Source organism: Taudactylus pleione, unplaced genomic scaffold (genome assembly GCF_031769625.1).
Source record: "Taudactylus pleione unplaced genomic scaffold, aTauple2 ptg000336l, whole genome shotgun sequence".
Classification (NCBI taxonomy): domain Eukaryota; kingdom Metazoa; phylum Chordata; class Amphibia; order Anura; family Myobatrachidae; genus Taudactylus; species Taudactylus pleione.
In genome coordinates, this window is record NW_028284737.1 from 4,542,106 (window position 1) to 4,566,932 (window position 24,827).

General features: G+C 42.6%; 1 protein-coding gene across 1 annotated transcript in view; it reads right to left on the bottom strand.

Annotated features, from left to right (window-relative positions):
- Positions 1-24,827, bottom strand: part of ARSB (arylsulfatase B) — a 218,570-nt gene that overhangs the window by 64,644 nt on the left and 129,099 nt on the right. Inside the window, exons 5-6 of the mRNA XM_088443912.1 lie at positions 19,529-19,772; positions 13,714-13,784 (exon numbers count right to left, since the gene is read on the bottom strand). Coding sequence (XP_088300038.1) covers positions 13,714-13,784; positions 19,529-19,772 — 315 coding nt within the window. The remainder of the gene's footprint in view (positions 1-13,713; positions 13,785-19,528; positions 19,773-24,827) is intronic.

A 24,827-nucleotide genomic window follows, 5' to 3' on the forward strand; every position in this document is an offset into this window, starting at 1 on the left:
AGCTGTAATGGCAACACAATGGAGACGACGCAGAGTCAAAAGCAAGTCAACCATCATTTCTCTTGCATTGCTGAATGGAGCTAAATGTGTGTGTATAAAGCAAATGAATCAGCACAGTCACCTGGTGCGTCAATCACACACTAGGTAGCCCTCAGATCCACATACATGTGTACATGAAATTAGGTAATGTATACATATAAAGGCAGTCCTGAACCTGATTCTTTTGAAATTGTGTGTCATCTAACCTGCAATAGGAAATCTGGGGAACATCAGATGAAGAAAAATGTGGGCCAGGGATCGTTATTCTTCATGGTCTAAAAAATGAGATTCCTTAAATTACTTTTCTTTCTGGGCTTCTAGAGTGTCAAATGCCTTGGCTGCAGTGCATGGACAGACTGGGGCGGCTGAGCAGCCCTGCCGAAATGGGCGTGGCCTTGCCTCACGTGGCTTGCCGCGAGTCACGGGGGCTTGGCCTCGTGGCACGCCTCCGTCATTAAGTATCCCCGGCCGAGCACCAGATGTGCAGTCCGGCCCTGCTGGAAGAAGGCAGCCAGGTTGGCACAGCGGGGGCGTGATGTGGTTTTGTGAATGGGGGCATGTCTGTGCGAACGCAGCCCACCCCACACTACACAATGCCAAGATTATCGCCATTGTGCAGCCGGTGGCGGAGCCACGATGACGCAATTCATCGCGAATCAGCTCCTCCCGGGTTCCGGCCCCTTTTGCAGGGTGGGAGCGGATCCCGGCACACTCTTGCGCGGGGGGGGGGGGGGGGCAGGAGCAACACTCTTTTTTCGGGAGGCTCCCGGACATTTTTGGGAGGGAAGGCAAGTATGTTCTAACCATAATAGTATATTTGGGTTAGCATTGCTGACTCACAGCACTGGGTTTGATTCCCACCAGGGCACTATCTGTGTGTAGTTTTTATGTCCAAACATTTACTGGTAAGCTAACTGCCATGTAATAAAATTGACTCTTATGTATGTGTGGTAGAGAATATTGCGGGAGATGTATCAAACCTTCTAAAGAGGACAAGTGCCCATTATTTATCTAGTATGTTCTATAGAGTGATAGCTAAAATCTGATTGGATGCCATGGGCAATGCCTCCACTTGTCCGCTTTAGAAGGTTTGATAATTCTCTTCCATAGACTATAAAGCTCCAGTAGGTAGGAATTGATGTGAATGATTACATATTTTCTTTACAGAGCTGCATAATACGGTCGTATTATAGAATTCAATGATAATAACATAACATCTAATATGTAATGCTGCTATTTTTCGTCTAGTAGAGGCTTAGTAGAGAGTTGCAGCCCCACCTCCTCTCTCCCCAGCTTTTACTAGCTGCCTGCCCCAGCCAGTGTGGCCAGCACCTGTAGCTGGCAGCTCCCCCCACTCGTGCCCCACCACGCACACTTGCAACCCCATTCAATGGTGGAAGAGGGGACAAAAATCAGAGAGAGAGAAATACAGTGGGAGAGGCAGTTAGATGAAAGAGAGCAGGGAACAGTTGAAAGAGAAAGAGGGGGTATAGAGATTAAAGAAAGACAGACAGGGGAGAGACGGGGGTGACAGAAAGGGTTGGAGGCCAGAGATTGTAAGATGGGAGAAGACAACAGTCAAATATTGCGCCCCCATGCCACCCCAACCGCAACACCCCCCCTGTGCTCCAATCCACTAACCCACTTCCCCCATCCAACAGGGAAGGGGGGGGTAGAAATTAGAGAGAGATGGAGATGGGGGGTTGGAGACAGATGAGAGAGACAGCGGTGACAGTGAGAAATGGAGGAGGGACAGAGATAAGGATTGAGAAAAATGAGTGACATGAGGCTAAAGATACACAGGGGTGGAATGAGGCTGGAGAGAAACAGGGGAGGCTGGAGGGACACAGGCGGCATGAGGCTGAACAGACACAGGAGAGGGTATAAGGCTGCAAATACATGGGAAAAGCATACATGGGTAAAGCATGAGGCTGTAGAGACACGGAAGGGCATGAGACTGGAGAGACACAGATAGGGTGGGGCATTAGGCTGAAGAAACACATGGGGGGCATGAGATTAAAGAGACACAGGAGGAAATAAGGCTGGAGACACACAGGGAGAAAGCATGAGGCTGGAGACATACAGGGGGAAAGCATGAGGCTGAAGATACGCAGGGGAGAAGCATGAGGCTGGAGATATACAAAGGAGGGAGAGATATGGGAGCATGAGACTGAGGAGACACAGGGGGAAGGCAAGAGCCTGGAGAGACACAGGGGGAGGGCATGAGTCTGTGGAGACAGGGAGGGCATGAGGCTGAAGAAACACAGGGGAGGACATGAGGCTGAAGATAGACGGGAGAAGCATGAGTCTGGAAATACACAAGGGAGAAGCATGAGGCTGGAGATTCAAAAGGGAGAAGCATAAGGCTAGCGAAACTCAGGAAGGGCATAAGGCTGGATAAACACAGGTGGGGCATGAGGCTGGAGATGCACAGGGGGAATGCATGAAGCTGAAGATACAGAGTAGAAGCATGAGGCTGGTGAGACTCAGCGGAGAAGCCTGAGGCTGTAGAGACAAGGGGGGGGGGGCATGAGGCTGTAGAAACACAGGGTGGGGGCATGAGGCTGGAGACACAGGGGGGGAAGCATGTGGCTGGAAATATATAGCAGAGAAGCATGAGGCTGGTGATACACATGGGAGGCATAAAGTTAGAGAGACATGAAGCTGGAGAGACACAAGAGGAATATGAGGCTGGAGAGAATATTGAAGGAATGGGCAGGAAAGACATACGGGATGTGCGGGGTTCACACTAGCTTGAAACCCAGAAAATGACTGGTCAAAAATACTAGATTATAAATAAACACATATGGGCGTTTGCAAACACTTTAGTTTTTGACACTATTCATGACTTAAAGGTACAGATTGTTATCTCAAAAACGGAACAAAGCCATATCTTAATCTGTGGGTGCAGGTGACAGACAAAAACATGTTTTTCCACAATACCTGAAGGAGGATTGCCTCTTAAACATTATGTTCTTTTCTGAACTATAAACATATTTATGGGCTTATTCATAAACATGGGCATGAATCCCTAACGGTTATCTGTATTTTGATTTTTATGTTTTTTGTTGTATTTTTAAATTAAAAGCAGATATAAGCGAAGAAGTGGCAGAATTTCTTGATACGATCATTGAGTTCCACGCCTGCTTTGCCACTCTGTGGCTTGGCATTCCACAACAAATTAATAAATTCCACATTTTGCAGGTTTTGACAACAAAGATGTCAGTATTTCTACTCTATGACATGGTTGTTACTAAACACTTAAAAGGTAAAATACTCAGTAGTACTGTTTTACATCTCTACTTAAAAGCCCTGCTTGAAATCATGTCATTCTGTCACCTGCTTGCTGTTTACAATACTATCCAGGTAGTTAACAATTTGTAGACCATTTAAACTGTCTCACTTTACTAGGTACAATGAAATGGATGTTGAATGAACTGTTTGGGCTTGTTGCCACTTTAGTATATTTAGTGCTGTGCGTATAGAAGTGATAATGTCACAGGGAACATCAATAAGCTGGCTATAGAGATCACTGAAATATTAAATAACATGGGGGTCTATGTACTAAGCAGTGATAAGAGACAGAGTGAAAAGTGATAAGGTGCCAGCCACTCAGCTCCCAACTGCCATCTCACAGGCTGTGTTTGAAAAATGACATTTGGGAGCTGATTGGCTGGCACCTTATCACTTTTCACTCTGTCTCCTAACACTGCTTAGTAAATAGACCCCATGGTCTGATTACTTCCTATTATCTGCTCAGTTCCCAATGTGAATGACAGCTTGGTAAGAACATTTATCTGCACAAAATCTTAATCAATAACACAATGCTGTTATCAGGGCTTCTAATGGGTAACTTGAGTCCAAATGTGTTGGCGGCATTTTGGATCCCCATCCATGCAAAACACATGCGTCTATTGGTCCAAACAATCACACGCCCACCCTCTCCCCTTAGACCAGTGATGGGAAACTAGCAGCCTTGGTAGCCGCATGTGGCCCTCAAAGCCTTCACTAGCAGCCTTCAGCTCATTACTACTGTGCTGTCATAATTGTTTGTTAGAACTAATAATACTTGTTTAAAAGGCCTACTCATATGTAATTATATATAGATGCCCCATTCATTGATTAAATGTATTAATTTAACTTGTTACTGAGATTAAGAGTAATGTGCGGCTCCTTTGAAGGTTAGAGGACCATCTAGTGTGGCCCCCGAACTGTATCAGTTTGCCTATAACTGCCTTAAACTCTGATTGGTAGCTATTGGATACGGTATGCAGTCGGGAAGCCGGCGGACCTAATCCCGACCCGACTGCTTTATCCCGGTGAGGGTTAAATGACAGGCGTCTAAATCTATCGGTAAATCATACCGATTCCATTGGATACACCTCCTGTGTTCACACTGCATCAAGTTAGTAGTTAATGGGCAACTGATTGTCGCACAGTTGCAGCGCCTAGGTTTTAATGATAGATTGTGGCAAAACCAGCCTTATCGTCTCCCCATGGCTGTAATATAGGTGTGTGGGAAAGCATATAGAGGATTGCAGACTACAATGAGCTGTCTCGCCTATACTATTCAATACATGATAGAACATATGCCTTTACATATGAGCATTAAATTAGTACACATAATCTTATTATAAGCTTATTACTGTATGGTATATTTTACTGACCTAGGCAAAACCCTCATATGGTTGTTAGGCGATTATTATTATTATTATTACTACCAGGTACACATATTCCGCAGCGCTTTAAAGAGAATATTTAGCCATTCACATCAGTCCCTGCCCCAGTAGAGCTTACAATCTATATTCCCTACCACATGCTCACACACAAACACACACTAGGGTTAATTTTGTTGGGATCGAATTAACCTACCAGTGTATCTTTGGAGTGTGGGAGGAAACCGGAGCAAACCCACGCAAGCACAGGGAGAATATACAAACTCCACACAGGTAGGGCCGTGGTGGGAATCGAACCCATGACCTTAGTGCTGTGAGGCAGTAATGCTAACCATTACACCGTCTGTGATCTGAGCTGGGTTTCCTGTAGTCTCCAGTATAAAGACATCTGGAATAGGCAGTATAGTACTATTTGGCGGAGATAACCTTTTTTTGAATAAATATAACCCTAACAGAATGAAATAATATTGAGTAGTGCAAAACACCTCACCCTCATTGTGCCCACACATGCAGTATATACTGTATGTAACATTATTATGTTCCTTTCTGCATCATTATATACTTATGCCCATTGTTGTATGTGTCACTTGTGTGAACAGCGCAGTGGGGCCTTTGTGGAACTATATAAGTAAAAGAACAAGGACAATGTCACTTGATACTGAAACGGCAGCAGGCACATCCGTGTCTACGCCTTTTGCAGGGAGTACGTCCATGACTTTACGGCAGGTGCAATTTCTCAGTCCGAGTATGGCCTCCTATGTGAGTGGTTGAGCATCTCTGTACGCATCCATGTTCACCAACTCGCATCCCCATAACACTTCCATAAGACTGACCATCTCCGTGCGTCTGCTAACTCACCACCCAGGAACGCTCAATACATTTCTAAGACTGTGCGTCTCCCGTGTGCCTGAACGCATGCGCAGTGCAACTTAGGGGTTTATGGGGTCTATTTACTAAGCAGTGTTATGAGACAGAGTGAAAAGTGATAAGTCTGTGATAAGGTGCCAGCCAATCAGCTCCCAACTGCCATCTCACAGGCTGTGTTTGAAAAATGACAGTTAGGAGCTGATTGGCTGGCACCTTATCACTTTATCACTTTTCACTCTGTCTCATAACACTGCTTAGTAACTAGACCCCTATGTATCAAGCAGTGAATAACGTAGAGAAGTGGACCAGTGGAGAAGTCACCCATAGCAACCAATCAGCTCCTACCTATTATTTTATAGTCAGTACTTGATCAATGCTACTTTAAAGCTGATTGGTTGCTATGGGCAACATCTCCACTGGTTCACTTCTCCATTCTTTCACTGCTTGGTACATCAATCCCTTAGTCACATGAGCAGAAGAAAAAAATAGCTCCACTGCGCCTGACATCGGCAGTGCGTGTGACTCAGAATCAGGGCCTTATTTACCAACGAGCAATAAAACTTGTTGCGTATGATAATGGTGCTCCAGCCAATCATCTCCCAACTGTCATCTGCTGAAAAATGACAGTTGGGAGCTGATTGGCTGGAGCACCATTTATCATACATAAACTCATTGATAAATAAGGCCCCACCCCTTGCTGTGGACCATTTGAATTGTACGGCTGGTTCTCTAAGGCCTGCACAAACCACTCTGTATTTGTATTTAACCACAATATACCAGTATGTGTAGCCTTTTGGGGAGAATGCAATATTGTTAAACTTTAAAACTTCAAACCTGTCAATTTTCAAATATGTATATTAAAATGTAGCAATAAAAGTGGTTTAAAATGTTCCCATTCTGAACCAGTAATCTACTGCTGTCCGGGTAGGTCAGAATCTATATTTTGGCACGGCCAGTGGCCAGAGGGGGGTATCAAAATGCTTGATTTTAGAGTGAGTGTGGCCAGTCCATGAAGAGGGCATAATTAGCACTTATCCAGCTTTAATATGCATCATACAAAGTATATTGTGTTGCATAATTCCAGCATATACAGGACCAGCGATCACAGCATGCCATTAGATACGGCAGTAGGTCCATCCTGTCTGAGCAGAATGTTTTTTTTCAGATGTGGGCACCATTCCAGAGTATGAAGCAAGTCCGGGAGTCTGGGGTAGCAGCAGAAGATCCTAGCACTGCCCTGGACATATATGTACATATTGGTCTCCATATGCACTGGATAGTGTATTATTATACAGTATTAATAATTAACCCTATTGATGGTCTATAGCAGTGCACCCCTAACAGTGCATGTTTTCCACATCTCCTAGTTGGTGCACAGGTATATTTATTACTGGCTGACACATTTTAAAAGATCCACAGGTGGTTCTAATCATTTCATTTGTGATACTGAGAAGAACATGCAGCACTAGTAACATTGTATTATATTACTATTACTATTGTGGTCATGGTGTGTGCTGGGGAGGGGGGTTTCCAGGCAGACGGAAACCCCCCCTGCGTTTGCCTATGACGGCAATACTTTTTTTTGTTAGGTACTGTGGTTTCCATCACAGTTTACATAAAGCTTCTGAAGGCATATGCTATGCAGCATTTATATACTAATAATTGAACCAACAGCGCTCGGTGGGAATAGGCTGCTCTCATTTTAGCAATCTGGAAATTGCACAGAAGATAGACCATTTGAAATTAGTGATTGTTCCTCTTTAAACGGCTCCATTTGGGATTTGTCAGTGGGTTAGGAGAAATCGGCTTTTATAATTGGTTCAAGTTTTCAATAACATGCTATATCCCTAAGGCAATCCTCCGGGAGTGACCCCAACATGAAGCTGTGATTGTATAGCCGGATGTCAACATCTATTAACATAAAGGGCTTACTGGGAGTTAGGTCAATTGTAAACATCGAGAGCGGGGAAATCCCTGAGCAGGGGATCATGGACATAACAAAATTTACATCAGAAATATAACACCGAGGAAATAACTTTGAACGTCAAGAATAAAACTAACACATAATGAAGTGAAGAAGATGTTAATGTTATGGAAGAAAAAAAACAGTCTAAATGAGCCGGGAAAGGAATATATACACTCTTGGGTCCAGGGATAGCTCGTCTCTGCTTATAATCATAGTCAACAGTGTGAGCAATGACCAATTTAAATGTCAGACATGGCCCTTGTCAGAGAAACCTATTAGATGAATCACAGATCCAGTATGTATTGTTTATCTTCCCCACTTAGATGTTTATAAGAACAATGAAGAATAATGTTATGCTTTTTAGGGCTATCCCACAGGAAACAAGAGGGAGTACGAGGCTCCTAAGATTGTTCAAAGGTTGAGAAAAATACTTACATAATTTTCCATTATGTGCTGGATGTTTTAGAAGTGTGTAATGATAAACAGTGACACACATGTAAGTGCTACTGCTGCGAGTGACCCGTAATCGTTACTACATTCTCTCAGTTACTGGAAGAGGATGGTTATTGGGTAATCAGTGCAGGACCATGATAGAGATGTTTAATATCTTATCCAGGCTGGTCACACTGAAGGAGCAAATTTATTCTTAGGGGAATTCATGTTTAATTATTTTATTATTAATTATTAACAGTTACCTATGTACAAGAGCTTTTATTGCAACAGGAGTGAAGGGGAGGAACAAAAAGGGGCTTTAGGATCTATTAAATGAAGTTTCTTGCAATTTACTAAGAGACAAACTGAAGAAAAATCTCTGATTTCTTCTGCGTTACTTCTCTTTCCGCTGCTTACCTCCAATGGTGGCAACGGCGTTAGCTATACCTGGCACTGTGGACCAGCAAGGCCAGGAAGACTTGGCTGGATGCCCACCAGGTCACATCACTATGCACTTTTGGGCACAATAGCCGCTATTGCGCATATCATTGTAAAACCCTGAGGAGCAGCCTTGCACTGGGGCTCCCAGAAGAGTCGCGGCATGGTACATTACAGCAGTACACCATTATCAAAGATTCCACTGACAGCTAAAGGTGTTTTCAACCTCTCCTCTAAAATATTAACTGATGATGAAATACGTATACTCTCTAGAGGTTTAAACTTTTCTCCTTCCTCCATACCTAACTACTTTGAATTATTCATTGAATTGAATAGGTATGTTCGCAGTCTATGTAGAGCTAGATATTTTGCAGCTAAGAACTTGGATAGAAAAAACATCGATGGTACTATCAACACTCTTGATGAAGGCGATCACACAAGTCTTAATATTTTGAATGAATTATTACTAGAAAACTCAGATGGAGCCACCTGTGTCCCCCAGGTTGAGATCCCTATTTTTGATTTAGGGTCTGATCATCAACATTTATTTAAAGCTAAATCCAACTTTTTTCCCATACAACACAAGATTAGTGCAATTGAAACCTTCTATTATACCACATTGGAACAATTCAAAGTACTATGTGATGAGAAACCACATCCATGCTCTTTTAATCTTACTTTACAAGAACAGTTAGCCCTAAAGAACCTGCATAATGATCCTTCCATCACGATCAAAATAGCTGACAAGGGGGGTGGGGTAGTGGTTCAAGACACCTCAGATTACCTTATAGAAGCAAATAGACAGTTATTTGATCAGACTTTTTACCAGAAACTTCCATTTGACCCCACTATATCATATCAACTCAAGCTCAAAAGTCTTCTTGGGTCTGCATTGGACAATAAAATCATATCCAAAGATCAGTTCAATTTTCTGTATCCCCTGCACCCGGTCACTCCAATTTATTACCACCTTCCCAAAATTCACAAATCCCTGCATGCACCACCTGGGCGTCCTATTATTTCTGGGATTGGGGGTCTCACGTCTAATTTATCCTTTTATATTGATCATTTTTTGCAACCACATGCTGTTGCCCTCAGGTCGCACATCCGTGACACTACACATTTTATTCAAAAGGTTGAAGGTAAATTATGGAAATCCAACTATCTATTTGTCACGTGCGATGCACAAGCTTTGTATACCCATATTCCACAAATTAAGGGTGTAGAAGCCGTGGAATGGTATTTGAGTCAGGATGGTGCGATTCTGGAAGGGCAACGCAATTTTATTCTCTCATCCATTCTTTTTATTTTACAGCACAATTATTTTCTGTTTAATCACTGTCACTTTTTACAAACACTCGGTACGGCGATGGGGACCCGATTCGCACCGAGTTTCGCCAACCTCTACATGGGCCGTCTTGAAGATGAGCTCATTTGTGGTGGCGAATTCGCTGCTAATCTGGTCCTCTTCTGCCGATATATAGACGATTTTTTTTTATTTGGGAGGGTGATGAATCTTCTGTTTTAAGGTTTTTTGAATATTTGAACACTAACACTTATGGACTCACTTTCACTCACTCCTATCACCAGCACCATATTAATTTTTTGGACATCTCTTTGGATATTTTAGATAATCATGTCAATGTCTCTAATTATAGAAAGTCTGTCGATGTTTGTAGCTTTATACCATATTCTAGCAACCATAAAAGGAAATGGCTGAATAATGTTCCTAAAAGCCAGTTATTTCGTATCCGTAGAAACTGCACATCCATTAACAAGTTTAAAGAACAAACCTTGGTGCTGATCAAAGACTTCTCTGAGAAAGTTTATCCCTCACAAATTTTGGATGAGGCACTTCATACTTCTACAATATTAGATAGGGCTACACTTTTCGATATTAACTCTTTACATAAAACCAGATATACTACTAAAAAATCAAAAGAACATAAAGAAGGGGAACCTATGTTTATTTCCAGATATAATTTATCTGCGAATAAAATCTCTGGAATTATGAGAAATAATTATAAATTGTTGCTGACTGATTCTGTCTTGAAAACACATTTAGGCCCTAGACCTCGGCTAGTTTTTAAGAAAGCCAAAAATTTGGGTAATATTTTGGCTCCTAGCCTTTTTAAATCTGATATGAAAGATTATAATAATTTTTCTCAGAGGACCCTGAGTGGCCCTAAGATTACAGGCTGCTATAAGTGTAACCACAATAAATGTATAACGTGTATACATATTTTGAACAAAACTAAATCTGTGTTCTCACATGTAGCTCAAAAACATTTTATTATAAACTCCTTTATTAATTGTACCTCGCAATATGTAATTTATATGTTATCATGTCCATGTGACTTGCTCTACATCGGCCGCACGATACGCCCGTTAAAACAGCGTTTTCTGGAACATAGACGCAACATTGTGAATAAATCTATTAAGCATAGTGTCTCCAGGCACTTTTTGGAACACCACAATAGTGATACTAAAGGTCTGACAGTGGTCGGTGTAGAGCAGATACCACACATGACTAGAGGAGGTAATAGATTCAGGATGTTGTGTAAACAAGAAGCAGCCTGGATCTTGAAAATGCAGACACTTAGCCCTAAGGGCCTTAATGAAAATATTGGTCTAGAATTTATTTGATTTTGGCTTAGGGATGGGGTTTTTTGTGTTGGGCTTATAGTTCTTCAGTCATATGGCCCTGCTCTATGCAGTGCCTCCAGTAGTCTGTTGATAGACATTGGACACAGAATCTATATGGATTCCAGCCCCATTATTCATTCGATTCGATCTCCTTTTTTCTTCTTGTGTTAATATTAGTACATTCAACCTTCTGGTGTAATTTCGTAGTTTTTGGTATTGATGTTATCAAATATCTGATTAGATTAGCATGATTAATAACTTGATCATGTTATTACTATTGTATCTGCAATTAACGGGTTAATACATTATGTCCATTTCTATGTGCCCCGCAGAAATAGTTTGTTCTCTCTATATATACTTGTACATGATATATACTTTCACATGCTATATCAACACTACTCATGTCATGTGAGTTTGTTGTTGCTTTTAGGCTTTATGATGTATTTCTTATGACAATATTTTGATGTGTCTTGATATATTATTTTTAAATAATATAAAGCACAGTTATTAACTGTAACACGCCTAATCATTTTATATTTTATTTTTTAAAAATATCTTATATTGTTTGTCTATTTATTAGTTTTTTATATTGATTATATACATTGTTGTTGTAATATCAGTATATACTGCTATTCATATAGTATCTCTGCTCAATATCTGAACTGTGATTAACTAGGTAATGAAATTCCAACATACACCTGTTAGCCAGTTGATGTCTGACAGGTGTTGATTCACAGGTGGTCCATTAATGAAAATGGGTATATACTAGCCGCCCATGCTACAATCATTCATTCTGCCTTCTTGAAGAAGCTGCTACATGCAGTGAAACGCGTTAAGGATTACAGAGACCATTTTCATTTACCCACTGCATCGGTGCCCCACTGTCTCATCACTCCTCCAGCCAGCGGTTTGACACACAGCCCGGATTTCCCTCCACCTTGTTTCCTGTTTGAGCCATCACAGGACCGGAACATCAGCTGCGGCCGAGCCCTGTGAGCCAACACATGCCGCATACATCTCTCTGGAGAAAGGTACATACCACTGGGAGTCCAGTCATTTACCATTGGAGGGAGCTGCTTCACTGCTGAGCCCGGCCACATCCAGCCGGTGAGCACACGCCGCTGTGCCCCGGACCATAGAGTTCACAGCTCTAGTGCTCCCGCATGTGCTTCTGCACTGCCGTCTAGCCCTCAGCATTTCCAGCCGCGAACCAGCCGGTCTCCACTCCAGGCTGTCATCGCATCCTCTTTTGGACCTACTCCACTCCGCGTTCGAGGGGTGAGCATGAGCCACTATTATTGAGAGCGGTACATTTACCACCCAGACCTACCTACTGTCATACTTTTGGGGTACCCTACCACGATTTTTTCTAATGGCCGCACACTGGTATTAACAACCATTTACTTGTGGAAGCCTACTCCCTGCTTGCACGGAGCTCCAAGTAGCCATTCCTAATTATTTGGTAACATTGTTGCAGTTGTTACAGGACACTTCTTATTTATTCATCTATTGATTGTCGCAGAGACACGATTTTATTTGTTTATGTCTTATATTATATTTCTCATTGTTGTATCAATATCATTGCAATTTTCTATTCCATAAATATGATTTATGATTACATTGTTTCTATGTGTTAATGTGTTTCTAGCGCCATTCCACCTATACCATTTTTATAGTACACCATTATCAGAACTGACTCCTTATTTGGAAATCCAAGCAGTACCACCAATAAAACTTGAATTAGCAATGAACTGGAGTAGAATTTTGTGCTCTTGCTCATATAGTCTATGTTTGCTAACAAGCCCTCACACCAGAAATGCCAGATGAAATAGCCAGCTTGTGTTGTTTCTGACTGACCGAATTTTCCAGCAGACTTGGGGCCTGATTCAAAAGTGGACGCCTGTGACTACCTTAAACCATCTCCAGTACTCACCATTAAGCTATAATATGTAATTTACTTATTTAATGATCAGAAAACTGCAATCCTGTTCAGAATTCACTTCCTTGCTCAGTGTATGTAGCGCCTCTGGCCCTCACTCCTTTCTCACAGTCCCTGCTTAGAAGTAGTTGTCTCTCTACTTTTTTATGCTCTCTGCATCATTTAGTCCAGGCCAGGATCTGCCTTCCTGCAGTTCTCCTGCTCCCTACTGATGTTCTTCTCTAGATGGGGAAAAAGACTGCTCCGCTGCGTAGGCCACAGGTACATTTTGCTGAATTTACAGTTTGCTGAATTTACAGTTTGTGTTGTCTAAGTAGAAAAGAATAGCTACACCCTAAAGGAGTATTTGTGAAGTACCCAGCCAAAATGTTTGGATTTGACTATATAAATAAGGCTCTGCCAAAGACCAATCAGCAAACACAAATAACATATAAAACCATTTGTCTGCAACCCCCCCTCCCCCCTTCCCCAAATAGTTCTCCCTAGCCATCTGCCTTATATGGCAGACAAACCCTGGAGTAGTTTATTTGCAGTTGCAAATGTTTTTGATTAAATAATACTAGAAAATCCATAGCTGAATCTGGAGAATGAAATGAATGAATTTGCTTCCAGCTGTAAGCTTGTACAAAAAAAGAGAACAAGAGATTGTATAAAAGACTTTAGTAGAAGCTTAATGAAACATGGTCTGATGAAGAGTGTGCGTTACTTACAGGGGAAGTTATCCTCAAACAGAGGGTCTATGTTATGCAGCAGCTCCAGTCTGGGGGAAGAGCTTCCTTCGCTAAGAATAAAGAAAAGCCAAACATTACTCTCCTCCTAACATCTGCTAATTGCATACTCTATTTTAATACTTCCTCTGTTATAACTTTAGGAAATAACTGGCTTGACAGTAAACCATTAAACACATTTTTCTCCCCCAGCTGAAGAAAATCACACGTAGCAAAGTAAAAATACAGAACAGTCCATGTGAAACATTAGAGGAATTATGTATGCTTACAATATGTATATAGTTTCTATAGGGTAAGGTTTTATTTTATTATACATATAGAGGGGCCGACTAATGTGAATTAAGGAATAAATGGCTAATTATCAGATACATGGTTATTGAGAATAGAAACTGTTGGTGCCAATGAGCCCCCCTGTAACCTCTTGCATTTTGGAGCAGGTGAGACCGGCCAGGGGCACAGAGAGTCGGCCCGGGGGAAGGGGCATGGCCTAATTGTGAGGGGCATGGTCACGCTGGGGAGGGGGCGCTGTGGCAGTTGGCGTGTTTCCCCTATTTGAATTTGGATTGTGATGAAGCCCACCTCTGGAATGTCAATTACTTTTAAAAGGTAAAAGAAAAACTTTGGGGCCAATAGCGAGTGAAACACCCTGTATAATCACTGACAGACCCCGCAGCGGTAACAAACAATAACTAGGTTAAAAGGTGCTTATGTGGATGTAAGCTACAGAGGTCTATATACTTTATCCCTAACTGATTATGCAACATATTCCGTAATTCATGTAGCTACTTTATAATTACTGATGAGATGGTTATAATCAACAGCATGGGGGTGCGTGAATTTTAACTTACACTGAATTCTATCTAATTACACCTCTTTATTTTAAGATTTCACCAGGCAGCCCAACACTCTTGCTGCAGTTTCTATTTTAGTCAACTTAAATAAATGTTAAGTTTTATACGAAGCAGCCATAGCATGAGTGCACTGATCTTTATGTGTCTATCACACTCTCTGTATTTACATGTGCGTCTTAGAATGCATTATGCTGTATAGATTACTTTTGGTTTATTACTCTACAGAAATAAATGAATGAAATGTTTATTCATGAAACCGATCTTCATATGATCCCCAATGTGAGCCAGCCTCTCAGTCAAACAGGCCTAGAGTTTTGCATGCGACCATTGAATAAATTCCACGGCGGCCTTTCTGCCTAAAAGCATTTCCACCACACTTGCTGACTTTTCAATGGCTTTCTCCGGGATATCCGGGTAGGACCAGGAGACGGGTGTGGTATAAAATATAAAAGATAGACAGTCAATAGGGCAACACCAGATGATCGACAGGCAATGGGTTGACAGAGTCAAATGGTCAACAATGTCAAATGGTCGACTGTTAAATGGTCGACATGGACTAAGGTCGACAGTGTCAAATGGTCAGAAGGTTGATACACACATGATCAACATGTTTTTTGCTATTTTAACCCTAATCCTCACTTTAACCCTCCCCCTAGTGTCTAACCATAACCTCCCCCAAGAGACTAACCCTAACCCTCCGCCAAGTGCATAGCCCTAACCCTCAACCTAACCCTAAAAATCATGAAAAACCATGTGTAAGCCTTTTATGTGCCAACCATTTGTGTTGCCTTTGTAAGTGTTGACCACCTGGCGTTGACCTATTGACTATCTAGACACTGTAGATCCTCCCTCTGGATAATGCAGAAGACATGTGGGGAGATGTATGAAGCCTTCAAAAGAGAGAAGAAGTGTAAAGCTGCCCTTAGCAATCAATCATCTTACATCAATCAGGTTATAGAATGTACTTGATAAATGCTATCTAGAAGCTAGATATGGTCAACTTCTCTTCTCCACTCTTTAGGATTGATACATATCCCCCATGGTGCTCATGGTTCTCAGTATTGTGCGTACAAATCAAGACCATGAGGATGTGATTCAACTCCTGGATCACCTACTTCCACAGTGGGAGGCTAGTCTACTCTGCTGGAATTGTGGGAGAACGCGCCATCATTTGGGAGTCTCCCACGCATTTCGGGAGAGTAGTCAAGTACGATTTCTACTCTTTGGTGCTCTTCATGAAAAATCTTTGGTTCTGATGTATTAGTAAATTATGTCAATATGTCAATTAAGTTTGTGTTAGTCATAGCCATTTCACATAGAGCAATTTTTACCTCTGATTCAGATTTTCCTTAAATGTGTAAAACAACAAATATGTAAAACACTAATTCTGCTTATGTATTTTTTTGTGTGTATAACTGGAAGAGCCAGGGAATCAGTAAGAGAAGTCCTTATTGGGAAGCAGACACAAGTATTGCAGGAGAAGTCAATCTTCATAGGCACAGTGCCATCATGAGCAGCCACCAAAGCAACTTCAATGCAAAGTAACCATTCAAATATGAACAAAATTACAATGAAAACACACACATAGTTTCAGAGACTTTTGTGAATGTGTCATTACTAACCAGAAGAATGAAGTGAAACAGCAGCGAGAAAATGAAATGTTGGCTTTGAAAAAATACACAGCAATATGTTCTGTAGAATTTACACTTTAGGCGTGCAGCGTGCATTTATTAGGGTGAAGAAGGTGATAAGGCAGATTTTCTATTGCTGCAATAGAAAATCAGTTATCGCTACAATTGAACATTTTGGTTGGGTATCTGAGTGATACTCATCTCCCCATCTATCCTGGCTTTAGTGCCCTTGTGCGTGTTTGCAACCGGAAAAAAAAAAAAACATAATAAAAAAAACTCGATGGAAATAGTTTTCCTATTCGATGGCAGGATTGCGATGGTTGGCAACCATCATACATGTCTCCTTCCATTGTGCATCCATTGCTGCACACCTTCAGTGCAGCTGCAGCCCCTGGAAATGGGGTCCACAGCATAGCACATTTTGCGCAAGCATGAATTTATGTTGTCCTCTGCGCACAACATAACCAGCAATAGTTACCTTGTGATGGCTACATGGCAGCATCACTGCTACTATTCAATGGCCATCTTGCCCAGTTACCAATTCCGACAGTGTCATCTCATGGCCATCTGTGTTTCCCCTGGCCGCGGTTGGCATGGGAGTGGTATACAAGATCGACAGTGTCTAGCTCAGACATGTCATACATGCATGCGGCCCAAATACACATTTATGTGGCCCGACAGTGTGGGCCCAATTACATATATTACGCCATCCAGCCCGCTCCTGTGGTGGATTCAGAGGGAGGCGATAAGGGCAATCGCCCCCCATATACACAACCCAGGGCCGGATTTTCCGCTAGGCAACCTAGGCGACCGTGGACGGCCCCTTTGCCCCCAAAAATATGGCCAATCAAAAGGCTCCCAGAGGAGCACTGCGCGGTCCCGCCGACACTCCCAGAGTCCTGCTGCGACGCCGCTGTCTACACAGCGCACTGTCACAGGGAAGCACAGCAGCCAGACAGCCAGGTAGGCTGTACTGGGTTATTCTCAATTACTCTGCATCTGCAATATAGATTGATTTGTCATTTTTATGTTGTGCAATATGATTGAAAACGTTAATAAGTATGGGCTGCAAATCAATGTTTGTCAATGTTTGTTGGCCCCTAAGACCACAGAGTGTTCAGTGAGGTAATGTGAGAAACCAGATGTAAGCAGAAGTAATTTAGGCATAAGCACATAGGTACAATTGACATGCCTAGTCTAGCTTAAAACTTTAAATGTAATTGACGTAATAGGTCAACACCAGATGGTCAACAGGCAATAGGTCGACATGGACTTAGGTTGACGGGTCAATAGTTGACAGGGTCAAAACATCGACACATAAAAGGTTGACACATGACACCCTAAACCCCCCTCCCCCAGGGCCTAACATTAACCCTTCCCCTGGTGCCTTACCATAACCCTCCCCCTGGTGCCTAACCCTAACTGTCCCCTTCTGTAGCCTAATCCAAACTCGTTACCAAGTGCCTAATTCTAAACCTAACCCTATCAATCATGAAAAATCATAAAAAACATGTGTCGACAGCAAAACGGGGTGGCTGTCGATTCATCGACAGCTCGCCCCGTTTTATAGGCGGGTCAGGCGGCTGGCTGGCCAAAGGGAGGCGTTCCCGAAGGAACACCTGCCATTTGGGGGCGGCCCTACTGATATCACACGTGAGCAGGAAGTTCACTGGAGATTGCGGTGGACGAGACCCTACCATCGCCAGGCCGCCCGCTAAAGCTGAGGGTGGTCACCCACAGCTTAGTGAGCGGCCTGGAGGTCGGTAAAAAAGAAAAAAAACGTCCCTCCCTGATTCAGAGCGAGCGCTCGCAAATAGCGAGCGCCTCTGAATCAGGGCCCCAGTCACAAGTGTTCAAGTTTATTTATCAGTCTGCGATGTTGGACCATGTCAAAAGCCTTACTAAAGTCTAAATAAGCTACATCTACGGCCCCCCTTGATCTATTACTTTAGTCACCCAGTCAAAAAAATCAATAAGATTTGTTTGGCATGATCTCCCCCTAGTAAACCCATGCTGTTTGGGATCCTGTAAATTGTTGGATTTGAGATGTTCCACAAGTCTTTCTTTTAATAGTGATTCAATTACTTCCCCTACTACTGACGTAAAGCTCATTGGTCGGTAGTTACTTGCCTTTTCCTTGCTTCCACTTTTGTGCAGTGGGATTACATTTGCTCTTTTCCAGTCCTCTGGAATTACTCCTGTAGCTAGAGACTGGTTGAATAATTCAGTTAATGGTGTTACCAGCACCCCTTTAAGCTCTTTCAGTATCCTTGGATGTATCCCATCTGGCCCCATTGATTTGTCCACTTTCAGTTTTGTCAGTTCTGTTAGGATCTTCTCCTCTGTAAATATACTTGTATCTACCTTGTGTATTCTTGCAACTTAACGGTTTCCCCTTTGCCTCTCCTTCTGTAGTGAATACCGAGCAAAAATAAGTATTTAGATGATCTGCTATGGCCTTGTCTCCCTCCACAAGACTCTGACTGTCTATCTTCATTCTTATTATTCCACCATTTGATTTTCTTCTTTCATTTATATACTTAAAATAAGTTTTGGCCCCTTTACTTACTGACTGGGCCATTTTATCTTCAGCCTTTGCACATCTGATCACCTTCTTGGTCTCCTTCCTTTTGATATTATTATACATTATTATACATGCACATTTTTTCAAATAATTAAATGTAGCCGCTGTGGGGTGTAAGCAATACTAGCCAATACTAAGTGGCTTCCCCATGCTTTGACAAATGTGAGCAAAGCAAATGCTGTATGGATTAGTTACTGACAGGCAGCCCGCTGAGGGTACACAAATTTTTATTTTTTTTCACCATTGAGAATTAAAAGCAGGAAAGAAGAAGAGTTTTTCCACTGGATTTGGGGGACTAAAACATTGATAAAAGAAAGTGTAGGGGACAGTCATTCCATTGGTGCCGTCCCCTACAGAATCAAACTCCTCTCACTTACCACCAAGGCCGTCAACCACTCTTCTCCTCACTACATCTCCTGTCTCATTTCTGCTCACACTGTCTCCTGCCCACTTCACTCTGCCAATGGGCGTCTCTTCTCCTCCTCCCTGATTATACCCTCTTGTTCTCACCTTTTGGACTTCTCCCATTTAGCCCTCAACCTCTGGAATGTCTTACCATGCCCATTCAAACTTGCCTCTAACCTTTCAGCCTTTAAATGTGCCTTTGAGACTCATCTCTTCACACTAGCTTACCACCCCTCCTAACCTTCCAACCTCTGCTTTTCTACCCTCCTTCTCCTACTGTATCTACCTATCCTTTACAATATAAGCTGTATATATAAAAATATTACCTGATTGTTTTCCACACATCAAACCCGTCCAGGGGTTTGGTGCCATTGGTAGATCCACCAGCCAGATGTACTAAAGTGGGCAACCAGTCAGATATATGGATTAGTTCATTATTAGTGATTCCTGTCTGTTTTATTAATGGGCTTGTAACAAAGCCCACTCCTCGCACTCCTCCTTCCCATAGGGTCCATTTTCGACCACGCAAAGGCCAGTTGTTTCCACCAGACAAAGTTTGTCCACCATTGTCTGTAACACAAAAAGTTGAAGAAAATGGTCAGGCAGCTGGGCACACGCACACACACATAAAGATTTCACTTATGCATCTGTTACATTATTTCAGGTATAACAGTCTCTCATGTCTAAGATAACCCTCCATAGCTTCTTTTCAATATACCGAAAAGAAAATAAGAACAAAATGATGGCCAGGAATAGAAGGATAATGCTGCCCGAAACACAAGCAAGTTTGGTTGTTAAACTCAATTACTGATCATTGACCATTTTATCCATATAAGTGCGAGTCATTTACCAGTCATGCTGAACAGTTTACCCCAGGGCATCCCATGCATTGCTGTGATTGGCTGATCAGATTGTAAGTGCTGCCCAATCAAGAACAGATCTATTGTGAATTTTAAGTAAAGGGGCCTATCCACTAGGTGACCTGAAAGGCTGAACGTCTAGCGTTCAGACCTTCAGGTCGCCGAAGTGCGGTGCCCGCACTGAACATCATTCAGTGAAGGAGTCTGACCTCCTGTCTCTGAACATGCCGAACCTGACGATCATCGTCAGGTTGACGGGCATGTTCAATACATAGTAGGGGTCAGCAAGGACCCAAGCGTGCACGCACATCGCTGGTCCTTGCCGGCTATCCATTATATGACTTTCTGTACAATGAGACCAAAACCTCCTGGTCATATATGGTCAGATTGTGCAAAAAGTCGTGTAATGGATAGGCCCCTTTAGAATAATCATTTAGAAACATAATTTAGGGACCACGGACAGAGCAATTTTAGGCTGATTTAGACAACCAGATAGCTCTTTGTGTGGGCAGCTTAATTAAGAATAAGGAGTGTAGGATCCGATTCAGCAGTGGATGGAATTGCAAAGCTGTATGCCAGCATCTTTGCAATTCCGTCTTTGCAATTATGTTAATTCAGCAGAAGGCGTCATGCAACCTGCATGCATAATGATCAGAGCTGCATCCACAGACGCAGCATCGGATCATCTGCATGATCCTTGGCCGGCTGAGTGACCATGGGGTCATGCAGGACGGCCATCGCAGATGTCCAAAAAAGACCAGGAAATCTCCATCTGCCGAAGGAGATCCTGGCCTCTTCCCTCACCCAACGGCGGCGACACGCCTCCATTTTGGAAAATAGATGCCATTGCTGCCCCCAAATGGCAGCAGACTGTCAATCACTGACAGTCTGCTGGCTGTCGGTCTGCGTGCAATCACGTAGGACCCGTTCTGCGCATGTGCGGATTCCTGATAATCGGGAATCTGCGTTCAGCATTGCATGTAATGAATGAGGCCCATACTATGAGTACAAAGCGTGCGAGTGCATAAGAGGGAACATGTAATAGGATATACATTTACAGTTTGCATTGACCAAAACTATATCTAGTCTTGTAGGGTGTGTGGACAACCAGGTGATTTAATACAAAAATATATATATATATATCTGCAAAAGGTTGCATATGCATAGTTTTAGCAAGCAATAAGTGCAACACTATATAAAACCAGATCTCTTTCTCTGAATCGGTATGTAATGCCGGCTGTCGGGATGACTCCTGTCAAAATACCAACAACAGCATCCCGATGATTGGAATCCCAGAATCGGTATGAAATACCGCCGGATGTTAGCCCGGCGGATGTTATACCGACACTGGAAAGCAGAACAGCAGGATCCGGACTAAGTTAAGTTTGTAACTATCCCTAACCCTCTCCCCCCCCCTAGTGCCTAACCCTAACCTTCCCCCAGTAAGTGCCTAAACCTAACCCTCCCTTCTTGCAGCCTAAACCTAACCCTCGGGGGGAGGGGGGTGCCTAACTCTCCCTTCCCCTAGCCTAACCCTCCTGGGGGGTGCCTATCCCTAAGTTCCCCCCAGGAGCCCCTAACCTATCCCCCGTGACTGTCTGCACCCGGCGCCCGGCTTACCTTCGTTCGGTATGCCGGGCGTCGGGCTCCCGGCATAGGTATAATGACAGGCGTAGGTATAATGACAGATTTCGACGCCTGTCATTAGTCCACTGACGGGATTTGACAGTCAGGAAGCCGGCGGTCGGCATTTCAACCGCCGGTTTCTTGACTGCATCCTGATATCCTGACAGAGGTCGGGTAAGTATACTTATCCTTCCCCCTTCTCCCTCTAACCCTCCCTTCTTGTAGCCTAACCACCTTGGGCTAACAGTTAAGGACACCCCGGACTTATCTAATTCGGGCTGGCATTCTTCTGGATTCCGGCGTCGAGATTAAGATAGGCGCCGGTATTTTGACGCCTATCTTAAGTTCCGTGTTGGACTTTCAGCGTTGGGATTCAGACCGGCGGCATGCTGTCCGCCGGTCAGATAACTACATTCCCTCTTTCTCATTCCTCAGACACTCCAGTATGAAAGAGACATTCGCTTTTAAATAATCCTTCCAAACCTATCTATTCAGACAGGCAGCTAACCTAAACCTATAATAACTTATTACGTTCACCTGACCAGAAATTCTTACACCGCAATGTGATTTACAATACACTCTATCAACATATTGCATGACTAATTCCTATGGTTTTTCTTTAGATTGCAAGCTCCGTGAACAGGGGTTCTCATTCCTGATATTACTCATGTAACTTATTATAATGGATTATGTAATCTATGCAGCACTGCTGGTGATGTGGCAATTTATAAAAAAAAAAAAAAATACATCCAACACATTTTACACACATTATCCATCTGTAACCTGGAACTACCCAGAATAAACACGGCACTGTTTTGTGTTGTATATAAAGAAAACTCCTGTCAATAAGGTTTACCAGCTGCAATAATATGATGTTTTCAGAAGCAATGTTATAGGTGGGTTAGTAATCTTATGAGGGCGGCAATATGTGGCATAACATAATTGGTATTCACATGCTACTGATCCTTTCACCCCCTTGCCCAGCTGAAATTTCTGGCAGCAATAGAATAATGTTACAGCTGTTAACCCAAAATGACTGTACTTCTCTTTCAAAGAAATTAAAACTAAAGGAGAAATGTATCAAATATTTGAAAGAGAGATAGAGAGAGAGATGTATCAATGAGTGAAAAAAGTTGAAGAGTTATCAAGTGTAGAAGTTGCCCATAACAACCAATCAGCTTTGAGGTAGCATTAATCAAGTGCATTAATAGATATGGGCAACGTTCCCACTTTATCTCTCTCAAAGGTTTGATACATTTCTCACTGATGACATCATTTACGTACAGTATATTCACTGTACTGTAGCATCTTGTGCAGATACAAAGTGCTTTGGTTTTTAGTTTTATCTTTGTTGTTTTGTTTAATGTGTCTTTTACAAAGTTACGTGCATTTTAAATCAAAATGACCCCAGAAAATAAGAAAAGTTACTATATAGAGACAGAAGGTATTGCCGCTTGTTGTCTACATGCGGATGTAGTCGGCGTCCCAGCGGTTGTGATGCCGGCGCTAAAAAAAACGGCGCCGGAATCCAGACAGCAGTTGGAATCCCGGCTCAAGAATCCCGACCGTCGGCATCCCGATGTAAAGTATTAGGGGGAGGGTTAGGATTAGGGGATAGGGTTAGGCACTAGGGGGAAGTTTAGGGTTAGGCTGCGGGGAGGGGAGGGTTAAGGTGGGTTAGGGGTACTTACCTAATTGTGTCGGGATTCTGACTGTCGGGATGCAGCTGTCTGTAATCGGTCAGCTGGCATCCCGTACCCAACTTGTCTATATGTCCTCAGTGCTGTAATGTAGGTTTCCCCCCATTGAGGCATGCTCACTTTTATATTTAAACTAACTTATGTAATATTTTTTATTATATATTAGCATTTGTTTTTCTTTTTCTAACAATTACAAATATTTTCCTTTGTTGATATATATATTTACATACTGATTCCAGGGCCACTGCACAGTACACAAACCAAGTACAATAGTAATGATTATTTTTTCCAACATCAGAGAAATGTATGACATTGTACACAGAAATGGAATAGCACCAAGGCGTCCCAATTAAGCTGACCATTCATTGTACAATCATCGTGCGAACCAGCCAACCAAATGACCAGTGGCAGCTCCTACCTTTTTCATAGCCAGGTAGTTCTGCGCTGGCATGTACTCCGTAAGTATCCATTGCATATGCACAGAAAATCTAGGTGGAGAAGAAAAACATGCAAATACCTAAAGGTGCGTATCCACTATTAGATAGTGGAACGACAGTATGATTACAACATTGTAATAGTACAGTCATTCCTCTTCTCCTGCAGTGCCTACACTGAACGATATGTCATTCAGTGTAGGCACCCTCCCACATCTCTGAATGTTATTGACCAGCATGTTCAGGCGCTGATTGATGTTGGAAACGATCAGCAGGAGCGTGCATCGCTGATTTTTTCCTACATTTTCATGCCCGTTTTGTGCACGATTAATGAGCGATTGAACGATAACAATATCGTTATCGTTCAATCGCTCATTTTAATCGGCAGTGGATACCCGCCTTAAGACCTAGCATCTAGGGACTGCATCGGCTGCCGACCCTGGAAGCCATGTGACACTGAAATAGTAGCAGAAGTAGCTTCACACTGGAAGCGCTGTCCGCTAATGGGCACGTGAAGTCACTGGCTTAGGAAAGTGGAGTTGAGCGGCCAAACGCACAATGTATCTGGTTGCTTGGGGGACAACTTGCTTATATAACCATAAATTAAAATCTAAATCAAAAAGGATTATTAATAGATAGGAATGTTCTATATATAAAACTATTTACAACACAGTAGTTCTAATTTATTTATTACCAGTTATTTATATAGCGCACACATATTCTGCAGTAATTTACAGAGAATATTTGGCCATTCACCCCAGTCCCTGCCCCAGTGGAGCTTACACTCTATATATCTTACTACATGCGCGCACACTTACACTTATGGTTCATTTTTGTCGGGAGCTAAACCTACGCAAGCACAGGGAGAATATACAAACTCCACACGGGGAATCAAACCCACACCCTCAGTGCTGTGAGGCAGTAATACTAACCATTACACCATTGCTGCCTACTCAACCAACCATATCAAAATCTGGCCAAATTTTTGCCATATTATGTACCAAA